Here is a 25,935-nt window from a genome sequence, read left to right on the forward strand (position 1 = left end):
TGGTGATGGAATAGTTGTGTGTCTTCATTGCCAAATCGACACATGTAATCTATAGATATAAAAGCTTAAGTGTCCATCTGTCCAACCGGCAGCTGTGATGCACACTGACAACCACGGGGCAGACACTCAATGCAGGAGCTGCCACGATGTACACTGGCCATTTAAAAATAAACAGCATTGCGGACCTGGTGCTGACAAACCAACACTCGGCTTCCTCACAAGGGACACAGGCCCCACCACCCCACTGGAGCGACACCCCACCAAATCACAGCCAGTGCTGCCAAGACCCCATGGCACAAAATGCGGCCACAGCCCAACCCAGCCCGAAAACGGCTGCTTTGGGCGCAGGGTAATGACATCATGTAGCAACGCCTGGCTTCCTCTCCCTAGCAACTAGCCTCCTTAGAGTTTCTTCAGCCCAGGAACCCAACTTGCTTTATATCCAGATACAAACATTTTACAGTTTAACCAAATGCTTATTAAGCATTTTCCCATGCATCATCTCATTTGATCCTCACAGAAGTCCTGGAGTAGGTAAATAGGAGGCTCGGTAGAACCCTATTTTCTTTTCATTAGCCGAAAAATGGAGATTTAGAAAGTTTAGAAACTTGACCCAACTGAAAAGAAGTAAGAAATGGTGGACTTGAAAATGACTTCAGGTTTTCTCACTGTGCAGAATATAGTCAAACACTGCTACAGTTAAATATTTTATCCTTTGTTCTCCCTGTGTGATCTACAATAATAATCTGCTTCTTGTTGATATTTTCTGCTTTGTTGCTGACAATTACCTGAAAGAGAAGCTGGGGTACTTCACTGGGCTGGAAAAAGTTTAGCTAAATCAGAAAGCAGGTCTAATTAAGCAAGTTCATATATATATAAAAGGCTAAGTTGACTCATGCAGACACAGGACATATAAAGCTCTCGCTGACGTCAATCACACACGTTTCAATTTGTGATTGTCGGTCGTGAATTTGGTTGACACTTTTATTATAGAGAAAGGGCGAATAGTGGTATTAAAATATTTCTTCTAATTAATTTCCTTTCAATGTGCATGAATCCGGGCGCCGGGTCACTAGTAAAGTGATATAGATCTATACCCAGGCATTTTACCAATATCAACCTCCTGGTTTTGATCTCATAATTATCCCATAATTATGTAAAATGTAATAATTTCTAGAAACTGGGTGCAGAATGCACAGGCTCTCTCTACATTGTCTTTATAATTTCCTATAACTTTATAAGTATTTCTAAAAAACAGTTTTTTTAAAAGTTGGTGAAGTACTATAAAATAGTTGGCATACCAAAGTTAAAGGGATGCTCTGCGATGCTCAGTTTTATGTTGTGATTTTTGTCTCACTGTTTTAAGTTTTTATTTTTTTTCATGTTAAAGTTGATTGAATATACAATTATTTTAAGTGCCTATGTATTTTCTTCATAAGTTATAGAACCAAAAGTGCTATAAATTTTGCCAGGGATTTTCTACCAACTAAATATTTCTTTACTTTTTTAGTATGTACCCAGAGTTGTGACATCTGCACAACAGAAAGCTGGAAAAACAATTACTGCTCGAATCACGGGGAAATCTGATTTTGCTTCAAAAAACAGAATTAGTAGCAGTTTAGCTATAATGGGAGTTTCTCCTCCCATGAGTTCAGTTGTTGTGGAAAAACATCATCCAGTCACAGTGGTGAGTCCACATTTTGACCTTTTGTCAAAAACTATGTCCTGAAATTTATAGACCAATAAATACTTAAATGACATGCTGAAGAGAAGATCAACATTCATGATGACTAGTGCTTATTCTGCCTTTTACTATTTTGTCTTTCTATGCTTATAATTACACACCTGTCTGAATCTGCCTTTCCTCTTTTAAGAAATTAATTTCAGAAACATTCTTTCTTCTCAACAGTGTAAAAATTATCAAATACAAACAGCAATGCAGTTGTGTCAGTGGCTAGAAGGATAAAATATATAAATGATTTCTCATTCATTTAAAAAAGAGGCAAAAACTGTTAGCTTATTAATAACTAGCTGTTCATGTAGCAGGTTTTTATTACAAGAAATACTTCCCTACATTTATAATTTTTAATTTTTGCTCCTTATTTTAAATTCTTCTTCCCCTTCTTCAATACAATTGTCATCATATTTCTAGTTTGGAAAAAAGTTGGTGCCTCTGTGGAATTTAAGCAAAAAAAAAACAAGTTAGTACCCCAATTATGCTACTTATTGCCTTTTTGATCATATATAAAACAAGGAAAATAGTTGAGCCTCCTTTTTCTGTTGTGTAAAATGGGAGTCAAAGAGTACTTAGCTCTTACGGTTTATTGTCAGAATTCAGGATTAAATGAGATAATGTTGTAGAAAGGCACTTTGTAAACTGTAAAACCAAAAGCAAATAAAAATTGCTAGAAAAGGATTCAGGAGCCCTATCTGGTTTGGCTCAATAGATAGAGCCTTGGCCTGTGGACTGAAAGGTCCCGGGTTCGATTCCAGTCAAGGGCACATGCCTGGGTTGCAGGCTTGATCCCCAGTAGGGAGCATGCAGGAGGAGCCAATCAATGATTCTCTCATCATTGATGTTTCAATCTCTCCCTCTCCCTTCCTCTCTCTGAAATCAGTAAAAATATATATTTTTTTAAAAAGGATACAGGAATACCTCTGCATTATTTCTTCTACTCAAGAATTATCTCAAAATTTAATTTTTAAAAGTAACAAGAACATATTCCCAAAGAGAAACAGGATGGATTTTCAAAGAGAATTCTCTCACCTTGGTCAGTGATCTCAGTGGTTAGAGCATTGGCACGAGGCCCAAAGAGTCTCAGGTTCGATTCCCAGCCAAGGGCACTTACCTGGTTGCAGGTTCAATCCCCGGCCCTGGTTGGGGCATGTACAGGAGGCAACCAATCAATGTGTCTCTCTCACATCATTGTTTCTCTCTGTCTCTCCCCTTCCCTTCCACTCTAAAAAATCAATGGAGAAAAATAACAATAAAAAACACAAAATAATTTTTTTAAAAAAGATGAAGGCTTTAAAGAGACTACACATGTTTATTTTTAATTTAGATAGCCTTTGTTTTTAGATTAATAATAGAAATTCATATTTTACAGAAAAATAAGGAACTAAAGACTTTTAACCTGTTTTTGAGGTTTATCTCACAAACTGCCCTTTGCACCTGCAGTACTTCTCCAATAATTGGCCATGAATTAGAAAGCCACAAACTTCTCCCATTATTACCTGATTTGGATATGTGACAGACATGATGGTCAACCTCTCTACAATTTTACGTTTTTCCCAAGAATCAAGATCCAGAACTACCAGAAAGTTATTACTAATAAACCAGTAATCAGATCTCTGACACTTTAGCCCCATCTGCTGGTTAATTGCTTGCTCTTGGTGCTACTTCATTCTCTACTGGATTTTGTAGATCATGATACCCGTGGTAACATGAATCTATTTCTACAGTTCCTCTTGCCAATCCTCCCCAAAGAAAAACACCTCTTTCGATAGGGTCAGATTAGGTGGTTAGCAACTAAAATTTCATAGTAGTGGCAAGAATATCTCCCATTTGTTGTGATTACCCAGTTAATTTATGTACAAAGAAACATTTATAAAAATATTTAAGGTTATTTTTCCATTTTCTTAAAGAGGAGCTCTTATTCTTAAAGCAGAATCTAAAATGAAGACCTGCATATCTGTATCATAAAGCTTTTGAAATGCATAGTGAATGTTTTGATCAAATATATGTAATTTTACTTCAAGTATTTTAGAAATGGCTTTTCTAAGTGGAAGACCCTAATCAGAACCTCCATGTGCTAGTCAGTGACATGAACTGAGAACTCATCTGCATAACAAATCCCACTGTGGCCTACTGAGAAGCTGTATGGGTATAATACAGGAAAGCCTTACCAGTATACGTGTACATATTACACAGATGTATACATGTAATGTGTATTTATGTACATAATACAGACTTGAACATGTTGCATGTATAGATGAAGGCAGATGTGTCCTGACTTCAATGCATCAGTGCTCATGTCTAAGGTGTTCCTCTGAGCTTGGAGGCAGTGTACATGTCCTCCCCCAACATGTGTCCTCAGTCTCTACTTATTTCTTTATTTAGGAAGTTGTGGTCCATATGAAGGGAGCACCAGGCCTCTGAGAAGTCCTCCTCATGTATCACCAAAAAAGGTTTAGTCAGTTCCCAGGTGAACCAGGTGAAATATGACAGACCTGCTTTATGCTGGTTTGAAGCAAGGACCAGACTGGATTCCTTACATGTTCCCAGGATTGGACTCCACATATTCACAGTGGAGGGCTTGGGGGGTAGGACCCTTCTTTCAGACACCACAAAGTCCCTTTCTTCACTTCGCCTCTATAAGCATTATAAGATTGCATCCAGTTGAGTCCTCTTTGAGAAATGAATGCTCCCATGGCTCTCTCTGTGCTCCTCTCACATAAATTCTGGGTATTGAGCACATCAGTCTAATTGGCTGTGGGTTCCTCATGGAAAAGGACCACAACTCGTCGTAACCACTACTTTAATTCATTCCTTGACACTTAACGAATGTTGGGTTAAATTATAAATGATAAAATGATATTTAATATGTGTAATTTTATAGGATTATTAAAATAGATTTTTTATCTTTTCAGCAAACCATTCCTCAAGCTGCTGCAGCAAAATACCCCCGGACTATTCATCCTGAAAGTACTACCTCAGCTTCCAGATCTCTCGGAACCAGATCAACTCACACCCAGTCTCTCACAAACGTTCACTCCATCAAAGTGGTTGACTAAAATGAATATGTTCATATTAAGATCTTCTAAGTGCTCTGGTTTTACCAAGAATTAGAAGTCTTTAGTTTCAAATTTTTCCATATTTTTAGAACATCATGGATACATCATGTTCACCTTTTCAAAATTATAAGAGACTTTTCAAGCCACACCATCCTTTGTAAAATAATATGTAGGATTATTTTAATGTTATTTTTTTAATTTAAGCAATTAAGTAAAACTTTTTTAAATTAAAAAACTGGACTATATTTTTTAATAGGCTCAGCCTGTGGCTGATTATACCATCAAAGTATATAAATCCTCTTTTCTCTACATTATTCCACAAAGCTGAATCATTTCCAAGGTTACTAAGTAAACTTTAAGAGAAGTTTATTTTAAAAATTATTAAAACTAATAGAAACTAAGGTATTTTTTATTTTTAAGTGAAAAAGATAAAGACCAAGAATAGTGATATTTTTATCACAGTTTTTTGTGACTGTAGTATATTTGTCTTCATTTTCTAGTAGTCCAGCAATTAAAGATAGGGGGAAATGGCAACACCTATGAATAATTTTTGATGTTAAAAGGGAAAAAATTTACCAGCACAAAAACACAGTTACAGAAACATCAAAAGAAAATTTTCTATTAGAATGATCCTATTTCTGATATTCTTCCTTGTCTCTTTTGAAACCTCAGTTTTGAATTCATATTGTTCTCACTAAACAGCCAGTGTCCTGGAGTGGTGTAGCTCTGGGCACATCTTCCAAACCTGAGTAGAGACATTTCAGTGCTGGCCAATAGGAAGAAACCATCTGGGCAGAACTGACCAAGGAGTACAGAACCAGGCTTTTTACGGTTTTATTGCTGGCTGCCTGGGTTAAAGTACTTATGGGTTGCATAAAAAATGAGTAGATTCTGAAGAATCTGTCTAGGGCCTCAATTTCCATATTGTTAACAGGAGTGGATAGATTTAATAATCTGAAGCCTCTTCCATTTTGAACATGACCTAGTTCTATGCTCTAATTGTGTTACAGGAGAGTTTTTCTTATGTCCTTACATTGTTAACAGGACATCAGATATCCCATTTTCTAACGGGGCAAACCAAGGCTTTTCTGAATTATTAGAAGTATCTGGCCATGTCTTAAAGAGTATTAGACCCTTCTTATGCCAAACTTGTTCTGGGTTCTGGCCCAGCTACTATGGCAAACAGCTCATGGATTTCAGCAAACAAACCAACAGCACCTCATCTGCTGCCTGTACAGAGGGCAATCTCCTTCCCTGCTCCCTTCCCCCAGGGCTTCCTCCCCTCCCAGTCCAGTCATGAGAAACAGGCAGGCTCCATTTGCAGTTCACTCATGCAGCCCTGAATTAACACCCATTGTGGTAAACAGATCAAGTCTTCCTTCCGCTATGCATAGCTGTCCCATCTCTCATCTCTTGGAAAAGAGTACCCTCGAGGTCAAATAAGTTGTGCTTGGTACCAAGTGGTGGCCAATTTAGTAATTCACCCTGGTCTAGGCTCTCCCTCCGTCACCATATCGCCCCTTTTCCTTCACTCCTGCTCCCTTGAGTTTGCACTCCTGAAAGAAGCAGTGGCACGTAAACGGGCTTCAGGCTCCGCTTTTTGAAGAACCTCAGTTACAATTAGGAGCAGTTTTCAGTGTGAAGCCATAACCATGTGGGCAAACTGAAGTCAATATTATGAATACTGTAATTAAGAATATTATAAATCTTTTTAAACTTTAAGTTCTGGAAGCTATATGGTATAAAGCATCAAGTAATTAGTGTTAGCATAAGTTAACGTAAATTCAACAATTAAAACACTTTATACAATAAGAGTATGTATTCACATTTCTTTTTCTATAAAGAGGTTACCCAGATTTGGGGGGGTGGGCAGGAAGAGGAGCAGCAAGGTCAGTAGAAACTGGCCAGGCTGAAGAACAGATGGAGACAAGACTTTTCACTGAATACCTTTGTTAAAACGTGGGAATCATGTGAGCATACTAACTGTTTTAAACATTCATAACGTTAAGTGGGCCAAAGACGTAGAACTATAAATTCATGATGGAATTAACGATTGAAATTGCTCATGATATTATTTCTGGCCTTATAGGCCTCGAGTCAGAATTTGAGAATGGAGAGCCTTAAATTATAATGAATAGGTGCCTATAAACTGCCATAAATTGGTACTTGATTTCATGTTTAATAACTTTCTCAGATTACAAAAATAATACATGTTCATTGTGGAAAAAATTGGAAAGTACCAAGAAGTACAAAGAAAATAAAGTCACCTATAAATCACCAAGAGATAAAAAATATTGGTATATATACTTCTGGCCTTTCCATACATACTACACATATATATTATTTAAAGCCAAGAGTGACTATAATTTCCAAAGCCAGTTTCACTTACAAGAGGAATAATAGTTAACGAGGTCAATACTATGGGCATGAGGCTACAGGCATTCTCCCTTCATCTTCACCAAACTGCTATGGCAGGTATTTCTTCCATTTTTATAGAGAAGGAAACTGGAGATTTGGAAATTTAACTATTAGAATGCCCAACGTTTCATAATTAAAAAGTGGCAAAATCACGTCTCAAAACCATGTCTATCTTAAAATCCCCAGTTTTCCTATATGCCATGATGCTGCTACCACAATCACATTTTTCTAAAACATGAGGTACAAAATCCTCCTAGATTATGCTATCACATGTGTTACATCAAATGACAAAAATGGGAAAATCATATACAACTTGCCTTAAGCAAAAGCCAAAAATGTTTTGACTTTTCATTTCAGTGGTTGGAAAGTAGAATACCACTTTTTCATCTGTTAGGGATCCTATTGCCACCATCTTCATAGCTGAAAATCAGTCCTGCTAGAGGAACTTCATGGTATTAAAAGCTGAACTTCAAAGGACTGGATGCTGAGTGGAAAATCACTTAAATACAATTTCTCTAGGCTTTTATGAAACTACATTTCTTGGGCTTTGAATTAGTTTCACTTTTGAATTGGATCTTTTCTGGAAAAAAAATAGCATAAAATTATTAATGGGTAACATTTATTAAGCACTTACTATGTGCCAGGCACTATTACACACTTAATCCCACAACAGCCCTTCGCCATAGATGCCTTTTTTCCTAGTCAATCAGTGAGAACACTGGCACAGCGAGGTTACAGAACTTCTCAAGGTCACACAGCTTATTAGCATTGGAGTTCAGGCATAAGTTCGGAGCCCATGCCCTGCACCCTTTCAGGAAATGCCTCTAGTCACTCCCTGGGAGTTCTCATGGACACCCTCCCCCAGTGCTTTGCGGACAATGCCATGGAAGGCAGGCATCGCCCAGGCACTATTCCTTTTTTTTTCTTTTTTTTTAATATTATTTATTTTTTTAATTGTTTGAAGTATTACAAATAGTAGTACATATGTCTCCTTTTTGTTTTTTCCCCATTGACCTCCCCCCGGCCTCCCCTTCCCCCCAGTACATGCCTTTACCTGCCCCCTCGGCAGTGTCTTTTGTCCATTGGTTATGCTTATATGCACGCGTACAAGTCCTTCGGTTGATCTCTTACAGCACCCCCCCGCCAACCTCCTCTGCCTTCCCGCTGTAGTTTGACAGTCTGTTCAATGCTTCTTTGCCTCTGTATCTATTTTTTTCCCTTTTCTTTCCTTTAAAAAATCTTGCCTCTGCAGACTAGAAATAAATGTATAATAAAAAATGTTTGAGTCCCAATTTCAATGTCCAACAGTTCTGAGTCCCCGTTTCAATGTCAAACAGTTCCTTAAGTGTACATGTCAGCAATGATATCTGGATGGTGGGCACATGGTGGCAATGCAGGTCCGACCCTCTCTGGTTTGGTCCTAGGCAACCTGCTGCGTTGCACAGCTGCTGACTGCTAGCGTGGCAAGGCATGCCTTATACTTGAAACGGAATATTGGATCGGGTGTCTGATTTGTTGAAGTGTGGTCTCAGCTTCAGGTAAAACTGCATCATGAAAAAAATGGCAGATGTTGCTCTATTTTGCGTGAATGGTTATGATTACATGTAAGTTATAACACCACCTAATTTATTGATAAGTTTTCAAAGCATCTTCCCTGACACGATAATCTTTGGCAGAGTAATTTTTAGTACTAACCTCGGCTGGCAAAGCAATAGGCTGCCTGCTCTTTGCTTCCAACCCAGAGATGACATTTTCAAAGACACTAACTTGCCGTTTCCCAACAGGGGCCAAGTAGCTTCTGGAGCGAGACAATTCTTGGTTGTGGAGAACTATCCTTATGACCTAGTTCAGCATTCCTGCCCCCCTGTCACCTTCCTCATTCTCCTCCCCAGCACCCCTACACACACACACACACACACACACACACACACACTCACACACACACACACACACACACACACACACACAAAAATACTCCTGTACTTTTTCAAATTTCCACTTAACACTGAGGACTGAAAAAAACAGGACAAGTACTCACTGAGTCACTCACCAAAGAAGCTGCCTATGCTGACTGAGCCCCAGTGAATCCCAAGCTGGGACCGTTGCTGTCAGGGCAGTATCTCTGTCAACGGACCCCTAACATTTCAAGGGACCAGGAGGTCTGTTTATTGAAAACTGTCACTCACCAGCTAGTTCTGGGAAACCTGCGCGGACCGGCTCTTCATACAGGTGTGTGACCGGCGCGTCCGGAAGACCTGCAGCCCGATGAGCAGACCCTGTGGCCGTGTTCACGGATGCTGTCCTGCCCTGTGCCGCACGCACAAGGTCAGAGGCAAAACACCACCTGCTGCCGCTGTCTCTGTGACTGGGATCTCAAGCCTAACTGTAACTCCTCTGTGGCCGCTCTTCTGGAGATGGTTAGATCAAAGCCCCAGGGATGAAAGCCCTTCCAGCTGCCCCCACGGGTGCTGCTTTAGGGCGACCAGCTTTGCGACTCGCTCCAGCACTGGCCATGCACCCACTGTAGGAGCAGACTAAAGATTTCACAGCCGCATCCCTGCCCTGCGGGAAGGGACAATCTTAATGAGACGTGGAGCTTTTTAAACTCAAACTTAAAGTGCCTATACCACCAGGGGATCTTGTGGAAATGCACATTCTGATTCAGTCAGTCTGGGGTGACGACCTGCATGTCTGATAAGCTTTCGGCGGCTGCTGCTGCTGCTGCTGCTGCTGCCCGTTACCCACACTCTGAGCAGCAAGCAGGTAGCTACCTGCCACTCCAGTTTCTGGTGGAAGTCTGCATTCCCACCTGTCTTCTGGGCCAGTGTGTGCTGGGCAAATACTCCCTGAATATCTAACCAGTGAGAAGTGTGAGGGACGTGCTGGGATGTGGAGATGAGAAGCCACTGGCATTCCAGTAGGAGGTCAGAGTCACAAACACAGGACAGGCTTCTGGCTCCATGGAGTGTGTGCCCAGGAGCTGGGCCTGAGCTCAGAGAGGAAGTTCATGGGACAGACTGTTGGAGGGGCCGGCGTTTCAGGGAGAGCGAACTGCACACATAAAGAACGTACTCCTAGGTGAATCTTCTTCTTTTTTTTTTTTTAATATATATATTTTTTATTGCTTTTTTACAGAGAGGAAGGGAGAGGGATAGAGAGTTAGAAACATCGATGAGAGAGAAACATCGATCAGTTGCCTCCTGCATACCTCCTATTGGGGATGTGCCCACAACCAAGGTACATGCCCTTGACCGGAATCGAACCTGGGACCTTTCAGTCCGCAGGCCGACACTCTATCCACTAAGCCAAACCGGTTAGGGCCTAGGTGGGTCTTCTAATCTTGCCCTTGCCCAACTAATTTTCTTTAAATGCCATCATTAACATGCCATGCCTCTGATCAAAAGTCCACCAAGTCCCTGGTGCCATTACCTGAGTCACAATATAAGTGGATTGTGAATGTTACTGTTATCATGCCAACGAGGGTACAAACTGCATCAAACATGTGCCATGGCTTACTGAACTAATGGACCTCACCTGGCAGAGGTAGACCCCGTGTAGGCACTCTGCAGTGTTGGCCTGAAACATTTTAAACGCCCCCTACCCTGATGGCAAGTACTCTGAGGGCACACTATATTTCCAAACCATTTCTTTAGGCCAAGAGCGATTTCCAGAAGACAACTTTCCTAAAGACTTCACAGAACATACATGTCTAATTAGCAACAAAGGAGAAATAACGAAGAATTCTTTCCAGAAACTATAGTCAATATTCAATATTTTCTTTTTTTTCACATGGAAATGTATCCTAGAATTCGCCATAAAAAACACCATAACTTGTACAAGTAGCATGGGGTCAGGGGATGTGCTTCTGTGTCTACAATACCCAGCAATCAGCAGTGCAAGTCAACGATAGCATGGGGCTTGCTCACATCTCATGATACCGACGTATGGAAATTGCTATACGTAGAAAGTTTTCCCAAGGAGAGTGTTTGCTTCTTCGTTTATAAAGTTCATTAGTTGATTAGTGCCAAGCAAGCTTTCTATCTTTCCTAGGTTTGGACCAAATCATTAAAAGCAAAGCGAAGGACTCCAGCTGACGTGACCTCACTAGTTCTGACAGCTGGAGTCTGGCTAAATGATTCCATGGCTTGGCATCCTCTGAGAGAGCCCCGAGTCTGTGTCCCTGGCACCTGCCTGGAAGATCTGCCACCAGGAAGGACTGCTGTTCCCAACACTGAATGCCTCTGCCCACATCGCCTGGGGGTGCTCACCTGACCACAGCTCCTCGAGGGCTCTGATATGGTCATCTGTAGAAGTCCCATGCTCGGGCCAGCCTCTGCCACTCGTTGGCCTTCAGCTGACGATAAGCCAGGTTCCAGAGGAGACTGCAAATATGCCTGGTCTACTGGCTGTGGTCTTGCTTGAATGTCAAAGGAAAGTTGGTTGGTGCATCTCTGGTGCTCTCACCATGCTTCTAAATTGAAAGTAATGGTATCAAACGATTTTAGACATTTTCTGCTTATTGCCTTATTTCAGAGTAAATATTTTCAGATATAACTGGTAAGGGGGTAACCAAGACTACCTTTTCAATGTTATCCGTGGATCATTTTTGTCATTCAAGATGGAGACCAAAAAAAACACACAACTAATACCTTAATAGGGTGCTGTTATCAGAATGTCCACAAGAGAGCACTATTGCAACTACTCCCTTACTAGGGAGCCGTTCTCAGAATGTCCATCAGACATTGCAATACCTCCCTGCAGGGCGAGAGCCCTCTAGGTCTATCATTGGGTCTTTTTTTCAGACTGGCAGAATTCATTACTAGTGTGCTGTTCTCACAATGTGAGTACTGTCTGCCTGACACAGGAAATGTGAGGGATGTTAGAGTGTTGTGTCCCTTGTTTCTGTCACAACCCACTGCTATTTCCCCACCCCCAAAGAAAACAGAGGTGATGCCTTGACTAAGGAAATGTCACAACAAAAAGTGCATTTTTAATGTATCGTCCTTCCTTACCTCTCTCCAGGCATAGTGTCTTTCTGCTTTTATAGCATGTCCACAACAAGGCTGTGGTTGCTCCGGGAGGCCACCGCCAAGGCAGTCTTTCCTTGCTGAAAGTTAAAAATGAAAGTGTCAGGTGAGATGGCCTAGTAGTTAGGAGCTCTAGTTTTAGAACAAGGGAGCCTGGGTTCAAATCCTAACCCTACTGCTTCCTTGCATGGTGAACTTGGGCCAGTCCTTAGCTGCTCTCCATCTCAATAACTACTTCATGGTGTAGTGGTGAGAGGTACATACGATAATGTATGCAATGCCCTTTAGGACATGTCATGCATGACACATGTAAATTGTCCAAGAAATGGTAGATGCCGATAGTGTCTGGTGCTGTGTCAACTGGGCAAGGGAGAGAGTTTGGGCTAGGGACTCACAATCAACAAGTAATATTTTACACATGCTCTACCAATGAGAACCCCAACATTTCTCCAATACCCCCGGGTTCTCCCTGGCTCACTGCCCTAGGATGTCCTCAGCAAATAAAGTACATGATTGTACGTTTTCTCCTCCAAAGGCAGACTTAACCTGTGGCATAGGCTTTAGCAAGCGGCCGTGCCCCCACCCTTCAATTGCCTTTCCTTCCTTTCCTCTATAGGAAGAGACCTCTTGGTTTTAGCTGGGCACTTGGCCACTCCAAATGATTCCTAGTCGCCCTTGTACTGAGTTCTGGCCAATGGTACATGCAACTTCTGGGAAGTATCTTTAAATAGAAGAGAGATACCATTCTCCTTCCTTTCCTCCTCCTCCTGAGTGGAATGCTGGCATGGCGGTAGGAGCTTAAACAGCCACCTTAGCCCAGGAAGCAGAAGCCACGCGTTAAGAAGGGTAATAAGACAGAAAAAGGCTGGATTTTATTAAAAGTAATATCAATCATGACTGATTCATAGCACAGAATTCAGCTTGCTGGGCTCCTAACTAGAATTGGTTTTCTATTATATCATATTGCCTCTAACCAAGGATGAGGGTTGAAATCTTAACCAAATAGTCTGATAAATAAGGGCTATTCTAGACATAATTTGGGGCATGAGTGGCCTGGAGCTCATATGGTACCTTAGATAATTACAGAGGCACGCCTCTGTCAGGATGGATATAGCTCAAAGCCCGGCACACAGCTTTGCAAGCAGTGTACTCTAGATGTTTTCCCCCTCGATTTTCGGCAGTACCCAATCTAGACGTCTGTGCCTTTTTTTTTTCCTGAGCAAAAGGGGCAGTTCCCTTTGTTTCACCAACGACCCATGAAAAATTTGCCCAAGAATCCTGACAAAAATTAAAATGAATGGTCAGCCATAACCCAAGAAGAAGTTCCAATCTTAGGAACCTGTGTTTCTATGCTTAGGGATCCAGAAATTTATCCCAATAATTCTCTCACATCTGACTCTTTGCAACTCCCAAATGATTTGGCTGTTAGGGCATGCACTAAGACCAGGTGAGCCTAAAAATTAGGGCTGAAAGTAATCAGCTTCTAATCCAAAAGACAGTAATGAAATTAGGAAGAACTGCATTTTGCAGGCATTTAGCAAGCCTCTAATTATACATTGTCTAAATTCTGGCTTGTAAAGCCATTTGCATCACCGTAATTAGCCTATTTGGGGAAGGCAGCATTCTGGAGAGCCAGTTTGCAGGCTCATAGAAAACCTTTCCTGGGCCCGGCCAGCGTGGCTCAGTGGTTGAGTGTCGACCTATGGACCAGCAGTTCACGGTTGAATTCCCGGTCAGGACATTTGCCCGGGTTGAGGGCTCAATCCCCAGTGTGGGGCATGCAGGAGGCAGCCAATCAATGATTCTCCTTCATCACTGATGTTTTTATCTCTATATCCCTCTTCCTTCCTCTCTGAAGTCATTAAAAATACGTATTTTTTAAAAAGAAACCCTTTCCTCGGAGTGTGTGCTGGAGTGGAAATCCAAGCACTTATGCCTTGAGGGTGGAAGGCCCTCAAGGAGCCTTGTGATAGCTCAGGCCCAGAGAACAGGTTTCTGGGAAAGTCAAATGTATACCAAACCTTGGCTCCTTTTTTTCCATCCGGGTTGGAAACAGTCACTTATCTTTGGTAAAAATTGTGGGAGCAGATAGAAAAGGTAGCTTTTATTTATTAATTCAATATGTATTTGGTGCCAACTATATTCTAGACCCTGAGAGGAAAGAGAGAGGAGGAGGAGGAAAATCAAATTGTGAGGTCTAGGAAACTGTGGGCTATTATTCTGAAAACAAAGTCAAGTTGGAGTATTAGCAGTGTTTACTCGAACAGCCAGTCCACTAGCACCAAGGGACCCAACATGAAGTGCCTGCCAATGCTATATGGATTCTCCACCCACAAGACTGCCCTGGAGGTGTTATGTATTAATGAAAAAATACAAAAAGAAAGCATAGAAAAATACTAACACTAAATGTTAATACTAATCCTAACTGTCATTAGAAGCTAATGAGCTACAACTCATGAGATTCCACCTAAGTCATGGAATTATGGGTGGTTGTGTTTTCCTTATGCTTTTCTATGTTTTCCAGATTGTCGACAGAGGAACTGTATTATTCTTATTATCAGAAAAAAAAGTTAATTAAAAAAAGAAACACTGACATACAGAGAAGAGTAAAATAGCATATCACTGCTTCCAATCCTAAAAATGTAAACTGTGTGATTCTAAAGTAGAGTGGGGTAATTGCACTGGGAATTAGGGATATGCCGAGCTGGTGAGCCGGCTGGGTCAGTGGTCGGCAAACTGCGGCTCCCGAGCCACATGCGGCTCTTTGGCCCCTTGAGTGTGGCTCTTCCACAAAATACCACGTACCCTAATTAAGTTAATAACAATGTACCTACCTATATAGTTTAAGTTTAAAAAATTGGGCTCTCAAAAGAAATTTCAATCGTTGTACTGTTGATATTTGGCTTGGTGACTAATGAGTTTGCCGACCACTGGTCTGGGTGAAGACAAGGACGGGAAAGCACGGACAATCGAGCAGCCAGGAGCTGTGCTTTGAAGCCAGGCTCTTACTATGTGTGTGCCCGTGCTGTCATTAACATTTCTCAAATCTTGTCTTAAAAAGCAGGGTTTTTTGTCCCCTTCACAGGAGACATGGGAGGATGAAGGAAGATGGCGTGTGTGAACAACTCACAGGGCTGCCACCAACAGTCTGTAGCTTTTCCATCACTCAGTAAAGCTAGAACCTAATGGACAGTCATCCCGCTACCCTCCAATGGCTGAGCCTGCTTTCCTTCATCAAACAAGTCTCCGTAATAGCCAAAAGGTGGAAGCAACCCAAATGTTCAAATATAGTAAAACCCTAATGTGCAAATCGACTGAACAGTGGAACGACCGGTCGCTATGATGCACACTGACCACAAGGGGGCAGATGCTCAATGCAGGAGCTGCCTCCAGCCCGCAGTCCCCGACCAGCAGCAGGGGGAGTGAGGGGGAGGGGGACAGGGCTGGCGAGCGGGCAGTGCCAGGCCAGCCAAGGCGGGTGCCAGCGGGGGCCCTCCAATCACCCTGCCAGTAGCCCTGCAGATTGGCCCTGATTGCTGGCCAGGCCTACGGACCCTACCCATGCACAGATTTTGTGCGCTGGGCCTCTAGTCTATATATATAAAAGCCTAAGCAACCGAAGGACCAGTCGACTGGTAGCTATGATGCGCACTGACCACCAGGGGGATGATGCTCAATGCAGGAGCAGCCCCCTGGTGGTCAGTGTGCTCCCACAGCGGGAACGCTGCTCAGCTGACAGATAGGCATCAGACTCTGGGCTGATGGCTGGTGAGCGAGCTATGGCACGAGCCTCTCCCATGGACACCCCCTGCATACCCAGGCACAGAGGGGCTGGGATGAGAGGGAGTGGCTCGGCGCCCAGCCCAGGCTCAGGCTCGGGATCCTCCCTGGCCGCCTGCCGGTTCGTGCACTATTTCGTGCTGTGCAGGATCTTTGTGGGCAGCGGACTGGAGCCCAAAGAGCTAGCGGGTAAGGCCAGGCTGCGGCAGTGCGGAGGTCCACTGATCCCAGCAGGCCAGGCCAAGGGACCCCACCAGTGCACAAGTCCATGCACTGGGCCTCTAGTATCCAATAAGAGAAATTCTAACACATGCTACCACATGGATAAATCTTGGGGACATTATGCTAAGTGAAATAAGCCAATTACAAAAGTCAAATACTGTAGGATTCCACGTATATGAAGTACCTAGAGCAGTCAAATCCATAGAGACAAAGTAGAATGGTGGTTGCCAGGGCCTGGGAGGAGGCGAGGAGGAGGAAATGGGCAGTTGTTGCTCATAGAGTTTCAGTTTTGCAAGATGAAAAGGTTCTAGAGATTGGTTGCACAACAGTGAGAAGGTACTTAACAATACTCAACTGCACACTTAAAAATGATTAAGATGGTAAATTTTATGTTTTGTGTATTTTACCATTTAAAAACTTTTTAAAATAAAAAACAAGTTTAGACATGCATGAGTGTGTTTATTGCAGCTCTGTTTATAACAGTAAAAGCTTAGGAACAACTTAAATGGCCATCAGCTGAGGATTAAATTACCATATGTCCATACCACACTCTATTATGTGTTTGTGTAAAAGAGAATGAAGAAACTCTCCACATACTAATATGGGACCATCACCACTTTATCTTGTTAAAGCAAAAAAGCTACATGCAGAACACTATGTAGAGGTATATCACCACTGTGTAAAAAGGACAGAGGAATAAAAGAAGAGTATAATATATTTATGTTTGCTTACCTATGCAGAAAGAAACTCTAGAAAGAGCAGAGAAATGTATAATAATGAACACATATGTCAAGGGCAGTATGGGAACCAGACAAACAGGGACAGGGGTGGGCGGGAAATTTTTACTGTCAAACCTTTACTAATTATATATATTAGCCCATGTGAATCTGTAATCTTCTCAAAAAATTAATAAATAATTTGAATTTTTAAAACACATTTTATTGTTCAGAGTAAAAATTCTTACTGACTGGTCTTGGCATGCTTTCCTGACTATCAAGACAAAGGTTTCCCTGGTTTGTGTTTGTTTCACAAAGGCGATGCTGCTGCTCAAGGCTTACAGCCAACAGGGCGTCCTCAGCAACCATCGCAGCCGAACAGAGTGAAATCCATGAAATTACCTTGCCCACAGCCTTCAGATCACAGCCTGCCTTCCGTAGGGTTTCCACCACGTCCACATTTCCAAGGTCGGCAGCTACGTGCAAAGGAGTCTGCTGTCTCTGCCATGAGAAATGTCAAAACTGTGATCCAAGCTTGTTAAGAAGGGGAAAAAACTTGCATAGTGAAAAGACAAAGGGGAAATAGTGTTCTGTATAAACATCAGGGAAAATAGATAAGACCACATATTTTTAAGTACGCGCAGGGGGCAATCATGGCAGTATTGTTTATGACAGTGAAAAACGGATAGGACAGCATATATATGGGGAGGGGCGAGGGCATGAGTGGGGGGGTGGGGGGGCAAGGGGGCGATGAGGACACATATGTAATACCTTAATCAATAAAGAAAAAAATGAAACAAACAAAAGAAACGGATAGGAAGTTACATGTTTAACAAGAAGACTCATTCGATCAGTGGTTCCCAACCTTTTTTTGGCCATGCCCCACCCATTCATCTCTAAAACCCTGATGCTCCTCGCCCCGTGACATGTAATTCTTATTATTCAAAAAGTGAATTCCTATTCATGTAGAGGAAGCCTAAAAGGCCATTAACTTGGTCTAAAGAAGCTTCCAAAGAACATGGCACCCATGAAAAAAAGTAAAATAAAAGAATGAAAGGACAGTTGAAATACTGAGGAAGAAATCACTAAGAAATTGTTAAAAAAATAATAATATGAAGTGATATGAAAAAATAGCAAATATAATAGAGAACTGAAATGCATATATATGTCACAATATATATTTATATACTGTATATGAGGCTCCTAGAACCATAAGAAATGCAAAAAAATTCACTGTTAGTAACTCATTCTCAAATTGCCCCCCTTAAAAATCAAATTGCCCCACATTGGGAACCATTGCATTAGATGAACTATGGTATGCCCATATATTGGAATAGTAGGCAACTATTAAAAATAGTTTTTAAAAAGTGATTTCAATATGAGGTGCCTAGAATAGTCAAGTGCATAGGGACAGAAAGTAGAATGGTGCTTGCCAGGGGCTGAGGGAAGGAGTCTGGGGAGTTACTATTTAATGGGAATAGCGTTTCAGTTTGGGAAAGATGAATGGTTGTAATAGTTGCACAACAATGTGAATATACTTAATGCCACTGAGCTGTACCTTTACAAATTGTGAAAAAGGTAAAAGTTATGTCATGCATATTTTGTCACAATAAAAAATGGTTTCAAATATTATTATTTTTTTAAATGAAAAAATATTTATTTAACATTAAAAGCTTTAGGAAACAACACTGTCTTTAGCCAAGCTCAAATATATATATATATATATATATATATATATATATATATATATATGACTCAATTTATATAAGAAAATACATCCATGATCTTAAGAATGATAATATCTAGATAGTGGGATCAGAAGTTATTTTTATTCTCTATCCTCTTCTATTTTGTAAATTTCCTGCATTGTAACATATAAAAGACTATAGGACTTCTAATTTCTTTCTGGAACAATCATTTTCCTATTAAGAGGATGAGAGTGTCTCAAAGAATATCTGAAATCATAAGAAGCCACCCATCTTAATCTACCACCCAAGGTAATGCTGATGTGAAACATTTCTAAAATACTGGGACAGAATGTTGGTTGTGATGTAGCCCCACCCCTAAACCAGAGAAAGGAAGCAACTTCCCCAGGGTTACACAGCTGGGCAATAATCTAGCCCAGTACTCTTCCTACCAGCGCGCAGGGCCAATGTGCTTCGGGCATTCGCATAATTAATATCAAAACGCACTTATTAAAGGCTCTTGGATGGCAGTGTGCCCCTCAGGGAGATCATCATCCCAGACGTTGCACTTACACTGACAAACCTACGGAAGGCCTATACCAGTGTGGAAGGGAGACACACGTGTAAAACGTCAAATCCTCACAAAATCTCATGTAACAGTGCTGCTGTAAGTCTAGGAGGCAGGAGATGCGCCAAAATGCTAACAAGAGTTCTCCTTTTTTGGGGAGATTACAAATAAATTATAAGTTGTTAGCTTATTTATGTTTTCTTATTTTTATATACTAAGTGCATTCCTGGTCTAACAAAAAATTAAAACAATCAAGTCTGTTTTTATAACTGTACTAGAGGCCCAGTGCACTGATTCATGCACCGGTGGGGTCCCTCGGCCTTGCCTGCACCCTCTCGCAATCTTGGACCCCTTGGGGGATATTGGAGAGCCGGTTTCAGCCCAATCCCTGCAGGCCAGGCTGAAGGACTCCACCAGTGTATGAATCCATGCACCAGGCCTCTAGTATGCATATAAGATCTTTGGTTAATCTCTTCCTGCCCTCCCCACTTCCCCCTTCCATTTGAGATTCATCAGTCTGTTCCATGTTTACATACCTGTGCATTGAGCATCTGCCCCCTGGTGGTCAGTGTGCATCATAGCTACCGGTCAAACAGTTGACTGGTCGCTTAGGCTTTTATATAAATAGATGGTAGCCTAACATACCCTTCTTCTCTGGAGTGGATCTAGTAGGAAAGGCCGAGGGCATTAACATAGTTGAGCACATAAGTATATTTAATAACAAGAGGAGTTTTTCTTCCCCCAAACTTTTGGGATAGTAGAAGATGGGGGAGGAGGAAGGTCCCTGGGGAAGGCAGGCACAGAAGGACAATAGTCTCCAGCAGCTCAGGGCACAGGTGAGCTCCGAGGAGAAGACAACACAGATCTGAGTGGGTGCCCTGGGTTGACAGATGTTAGCAGGTTAGCGGGCACCCCCGCCCACCTGGCCGGCTCCACCCCAGGGCACAGCCGAGGCTTCTCTGGGAAGAGGCAGCCAGAAAGGCAGGGGGAGCCCAGAGGTCTCTGTCCTCGGGATTCTGGGATGGCTCCTCTCCCAAGAGCTTCCCTTCCCATTCCCTCCCAGCAGCTCCTGGGAGAGGGCAGCCGACTGAGAGCAGGCCCCAAGTCAGACAGTGCCCATCCCCATCCTCTTCACTCTTCCACCCCCACATGTCCATTTCCAGTCAGAGAGGGATTCCTTTTATGGGGTATTCGATGCTGCTCCAGTGGCTTGAAATCATGGTGATTTTTATTGCAATATTTTGCTTCTGGGCTAAAATACTGTCTAGAAACTAAGCTTCCTTCTTGTGGCAAAGGGCCCCTCTCCCCCAAATTACAACATCTCAACTGTGGGTGTAGCTTTTCATTTAAAGAGCCTCTGGGAACTTACCTCTGAGCTACTGATCATCTATCAGAAATGCCAGGCCCATTAAATAAACATACTGGCAAAACCTCGTTTGTGTATTTGAAAAAGACGAAGTATTTGTGTGCAGGTTACAGAGAAAAAAAAAAAGGATAAAAAGAATGTGTACATTCCTCTCAGGAAATTTTAGAGCACCTTGAACTTGATCAAAACCATCCCTAAACACATGCTGTGCTGAAACATATAAGAAAGAGACACTCCAGGTTCTGACTTGCTTGACTTAGCTGATTTAAGATGTCAATGTCGTGCTGTGCACTTAATAAGCTGTTGACCACGGTGCTGTGGTTGTTGATAACAGCTAAATGAAGGGCAGACGCCTTAGGCTACAGAAAGAAACAAAAATTTCAAATACCAACATTCTGGCTTCTTCGTTCATATAAAAAGTGACTCATTTCAGCAGACTCTTCCTAGTCCTCTGAGTACCGACTTGCCCAGCACAGTGACGGAGCCCTAGTCCGTGCTCAGCAGTCACCTCCATCCCAAGGCTGGGCAGCAAACCTGCTCACAGTGACCAGTTTCCCCTCTTCCTTCCTTCTAGAACCCTGTGCTGAAGCCCAGGCTCTTTTCAGGAGACTAGGGACTGAGTGGTGAGCATGGCCCATTCTCAGGAATCTCCCAGTCTAGTGGGGTAAGCAAATATTAACTGGTGTTTGTTTTATAGTCACAAAACAAATGTACAATTACATGTTATGAGAAGTGCTTTGGAGGAAAAGTAGAGAGTAGCAGGAGAGCACATGTGGGAGTGGGCAGAGGGTGAGCCAGGGAAAGGGGAGACAGATGGGGCTGCAGGGGGCAATGTGAAGGGAAGGCTTTCTGCGCAGGCCCCGTCTGCTCAGGAAGAACCTCCTCTCTTGACACACTGAGCACGGAGGGGGTGGGGGCAGGGGGGGGGGAAGAAAGTAAGAACAAGTATCCCTCCTCCCAGGAAGTGGGCAGTGTCCTTCCTGCTGGGACCGCCGGCCTTGCTGGGGCCCAGCCCCTCCTGAGAAAAAGGAAGCATCTCTGGATGGACCAGGCAAGTTCAGAGCCAATTCCTCAACGCTGTTCTCCAAAAACTACCAGCCATGGTTGAAATCACATCGCTTCTCTGGAGTTCATACAACAAATAGTAATGGTTAAGCAAGATCCGAGGAAATAGTATTCTCACAGGAGAAAAGAAAAGAGGGTGGAAAGTAGAGGAATGTTTCCCATCTAGTTCCAGCACAGAGAACCTTTGTAAGTTTTACCAAAGCCAATTCAAACTTCAGAAAACCTAAATCAGCATAAAGGGTTGGCTTTCAAAAGAAAAACAAGATTGTTCCTGAAGGAGGGAAAACGATCTTTCTCCTTCCTATTGACAGCAGCTTCATCATTTGCCCAGACTGATAAATTTAATACAAGAACCATGGCATCTCTAGACACATGAGAACGTTTTATTACAGCAAATATAAATGTTTAAACCACACAGATTTCATTTTGTTCAGGAACTTCAATGACTTTCTAAAATTCATTCCTCGGATTTTATTTCTCAAGATTAAGACTCAGTCTCCAAAATAAGTCAGTCAGCCTTCCCAGAAAGAATCCCTTCTTTGTGAACACCCGTCCCCACCGCGTATCTGCGAGGAGCATCTCCCACACGCCGGCCTCACAGCGCCACCATCAAAGCCCGAGTTATTGGAATAGACTCACTTTCACGTTCTGGTGCAGATCCACGTTCTCACCGAGAAGAAAGCTGACAAGCGATGTGAGGCCATCCTGGGTTGTTATCTGCAAAGCACTGGCATTGAGCTGCAAGAAACAGGTGGAACGAGCACGGAGGGATTCCTGTTAGAATCCAGCACGCTTTCTGGCATTCGTCACATGGCAGTCAATTAATTCAGTGAAATAGTATGACTATTTAATAAAGAAAATCCAATGTGTTTTCGATAATTTGGGGAGGTTCTGTGTTGCTTCTACATGTTTTCCATTCAAGAGTCAGAGGAATACATGCCTCAGGCAAATATGGGTTAAATCTCTGTTTCCCTTCTCCAGGAAGCACAAAGCAGACCAGAGCCAAGTCTTCTCTCTATACACCCTGCACCCCCACCCTCACCCCTTGAGCCAAAATAGCTGACGTGGTATTGGTCCCAAGAAACGCCTCAGCACTCTCCAGCCTCCTTGCCTGTTTGCTAGCGGCTCTTCCCTTTGCCAAAGCTCAGCATGACCGATACTAAGGGACACTGTAGCATTCCTCATGGCCCTTTTTCTCAACCCCTTTAGCACCTCCTCCCCTCCACTGGCAGCAGCTGCCTCTTACAGCTCCCTGTGCTCAAGTGTCTTCAATCAGAGCCCACGCTAGATGTCAAAGTGCTTGAGGTCAGGGCCTACTCTTGACTACCCTGCCATCTTCCACAAGGCCTAGCAGGTGTCTTGCAATAATACAAGGCCAATACATAACTATTGTTTAATTCATTGTAGGATTGCCACACAGCTTTCAGGCCCTCCAAATAAGGATGCTGTAGGAGAGTATGTCTCCTAAAATGGCTGCACAAGTATCTCCTCTCCCACATGCTCTTCTGCAGCGTGACCCTGCCACGCCCCCATCAAGCAGTGGCATCTATTTCTTCACCCCCTTGAATATGGGTAGAGCCTATAACTGCTTTAACTAATAGAATATGGCAGAAGAGACAGCGTGCCAGTGCCAGGTGTGGCCCCTACCTGGCCTGGCAGCTTCTGCTTCCTACCTCAGGGAAGCCAGTTGCCATGCCACGAGAAGACCAAGGCATGTGGGGACACCACATGTTGGTCCTCTGCCAGGCATGTGAGTGAGCCACTGTGGACACCCACCTCAGTTAAGCCTTCAGATGACTGAAGGCCTGACTGACATCTCACTGCAACCACATAACAGACCTAGAGTAAGAATCTCCCAGCTGGGCCCGGTCAACCCTCAGAGCCACAAAAGATAATAAGGCACTGTTTTAAGCCACTGCACTTTGGGTTGGTTTGTTATTGAAGCAATAGATGAGTGGAACAGATGCTAACAGGAATAATACACATTCTGACCAACTAGTCTAGCATGAGCTGATATCAAATGCCTTTATGACCTTGGATAAGTGGCCTCTCAGATATGGGCCACTTTGTCTTCTCTATAAAAATGACATTACCACCTATATTAGTCTTTTATTGCTGTTATCAACAAAGCATCATAAACTTAGTGGCTTACACAATACAAATATATTATCTTACGGGTCTGAAAGTCAGAAGTCTGAAATGGGTCCTACGGGGCTAAAATAAAGGCCGTTTGGGAGGCTTTCAGAAGAACCCATATCTTTGCCTTTTCCATGTTATAGAAGCCACTCACATCCCTTGGTTCACGGCCCCCTCCCTCCATCTTCAAAGCTGAGTCCTTCTCATGTCGCCTCCCTCTGACCTCTTTGCCTGCCTCCCTCATCCGCTTTAAAGGACCCTTGTGATTACATCAGCATCGATTAGATAATCCAGGATCATCTCATTTTAAGGTCACATGATGAACAAGCTTAATTCCCTCTGCACCCTAAATTTCCCTTTGCCAGGTAACATAACATATTCACAGATTCCAAGGATTAGGCTGTGGTGGCCGTTGTTCTGCCTATCACACCACCCTATCTCTTTCGCTCAAAACACAGCAATGCTTGGATAATAAATGAGCTAGTAAATGTGTATAGTAATCATAATTACCATCGTATTCACTTCACAAAAAATTGTTGCACACTTTTTCTGTGCCAGGCACTATGTTAGATACTGGAGGGATTTGACGAGACTGACAAAATCTCTGTGGGAGTGGGCTAAATAAATTGATCTATAGATTCATAGATTGGTAGATCAGTAAAGCAGTAGATTTAGAATGAATTTATTAGACTCTAGATGTTATTAAAAGAATAATATCAGCTAACGATAAGTGCTACAATAAGAAGTGAAATAGAAGTGGATGACTACTTTCCAGTGAAGGATCAAGAAAGGCTTCTTGGATGGGGTACATTTAGACTGAGATCAGGGAGATCTGAAGCAGACACCAGTTTGTGAAGAACCCAAAGCCAGGGACCCTACAGAGAAAGAGCTGTGGGCATCTGTGGCATTGTACCTGTGCGGTACTACAGGCACAGTGCATAGGGCCTCCAGACCTTTTAGAGCCCAAGAAATATTTGAAATCTTAAAAAAAAAAAAAAATGGTTCCAAGATACCAAAAGAAAACCACGAAATTGAAGTGAATAAATATTTAAGTGACATATTCATACTTCATTGATTGTTAAATGTAATATTCATAAAATATTCATTACATTTGTAAACAATTTGTAGGTTACATTTTTTCATCTTCCTGAAATTCCCAAGTATGAACAGAGGTCTAAGAAATCAATCATAAATTAGGGGAGTTTACCATATCCAAATAATTATGAAAGCACAAATAAAAGAGCCTTTAAAAATAAGTTTCAGCAAAAAAAATTATTTAACGTGAAACGTGGGGAAATTTAAATATGTTTAATAAGACGTGAGGATAGGACCCCCAGAAATATGAGTTCTTACAGAAGCCTGCACGGGACCTAGGCAGCTGGTACGGCCCGAAGAGAGCCTGTTGCCCAAACTGTGGGCCATCTCTCCATCCAGCACTGATGCAGGAAGTCGACCATCAGCTAAATCCATAACCTACTTCAGTTACCTCCTCAGAAACGACTCAACCCTTTGCCACACCCGTTGGTGGGGAGTGGGGACACAAAGCAATCTCCTGGAGACCAAGACTAATCAATGTCAGCGGTGATGCACTTCCAAGAGCACACACAGTAATCACCTACAGATGTGAAAGCAAAGTGAGTCTAGCGTGTCCCCTGGGTAATGTGCGTCCATGCTGCTGGCTTCTTGCACACACTGCCTGCTTCCCTGCGGTCCTCACTAGATAGGGCAGAGGCAGGTATGGACCGCCAGTGGGGGCTGAGACTGTAGATCCAGGAAGTACACTAATGAGCTCAGATGGAAAACTCAAAATAACATAAAAGCTGAAAAATGGACTCAGGACAATTTCCAGACCGCCTAGATGAGGCCAAGGCCATAAGAATGTGGACAATGTGGGGCCTGCAGTTTTAGGTGGGGAGAAGTGAGCTTGTAAAAGACATTACAAAGCCAACTTTAACATCCCTTTTCATGCATGAAGCTTTTTCCCCCTTTTAGAGCATCCCCTTAAAATAATTTCTCTGCCCAGGCCAGTGTTACTCCATGGTTGGGGTGTCGTCCCGTGCACCAAAGTGTCTCGGGTTTGATTCCCAGTCAGGGCACATACCCAGGTTGCAGGTTCAATCCCCGATTGGGGTGTGTGCGTGAGGCAACCAATCAATGC

The 25,935-nt window shown here is 42.6% G+C and overlaps 2 protein-coding genes across 12 annotated transcripts in view; one reads left to right on the plus strand and one right to left on the minus strand.

The window, feature by feature from the left end:
- POC5 (POC5 centriolar protein) overlaps positions 1–6,601 on the plus strand; it is a 39,670-nt gene extending 33,069 nt beyond the window's left edge. For all 11 annotated transcript variants that reach the window (XM_080678533.1, XM_080678541.1, XM_080678540.1 and 8 more), the window contains 2 exons: positions 1,511–1,687; positions 4,651–6,601. In XM_080678533.1, the coding sequence (XP_080534659.1) occupies positions 1,511–1,687; positions 4,651–4,794 (321 nt within the window). In that variant the 3' untranslated portion in view covers positions 4,795–6,601. The remainder of the gene's footprint in view (positions 1–1,510; positions 1,688–4,650) is intronic.
- A 1,126-nt stretch (positions 6,602–7,727) lies between these two features.
- The window catches only part of ANKDD1B (ankyrin repeat and death domain containing 1B), a gene marked incomplete at both ends in the record, with an annotated part of 49,916 nt that continues 31,708 nt past the window's right edge, over positions 7,728–25,935 (minus strand). The window contains 10 exon segments of the mRNA XM_080677476.1: positions 7,728–7,792; positions 9,399–9,467; positions 11,481–11,520; positions 11,522–11,611; positions 11,615–11,683; positions 12,225–12,259; positions 12,262–12,319; positions 17,360–17,458; positions 20,837–20,935; positions 22,281–22,379. Coding sequence (XP_080533602.1) covers positions 7,728–7,792; positions 9,399–9,467; positions 11,481–11,520; positions 11,522–11,611; positions 11,615–11,683; positions 12,225–12,259; positions 12,262–12,319; positions 17,360–17,458; positions 20,837–20,935; positions 22,281–22,379 — 723 coding nt within the window.

This window comes from Plecotus auritus, assembly GCF_963455305.1.
Source record: "Plecotus auritus genome assembly, chromosome: 7".
Classification (NCBI taxonomy): domain Eukaryota; kingdom Metazoa; phylum Chordata; class Mammalia; order Chiroptera; family Vespertilionidae; genus Plecotus; species Plecotus auritus.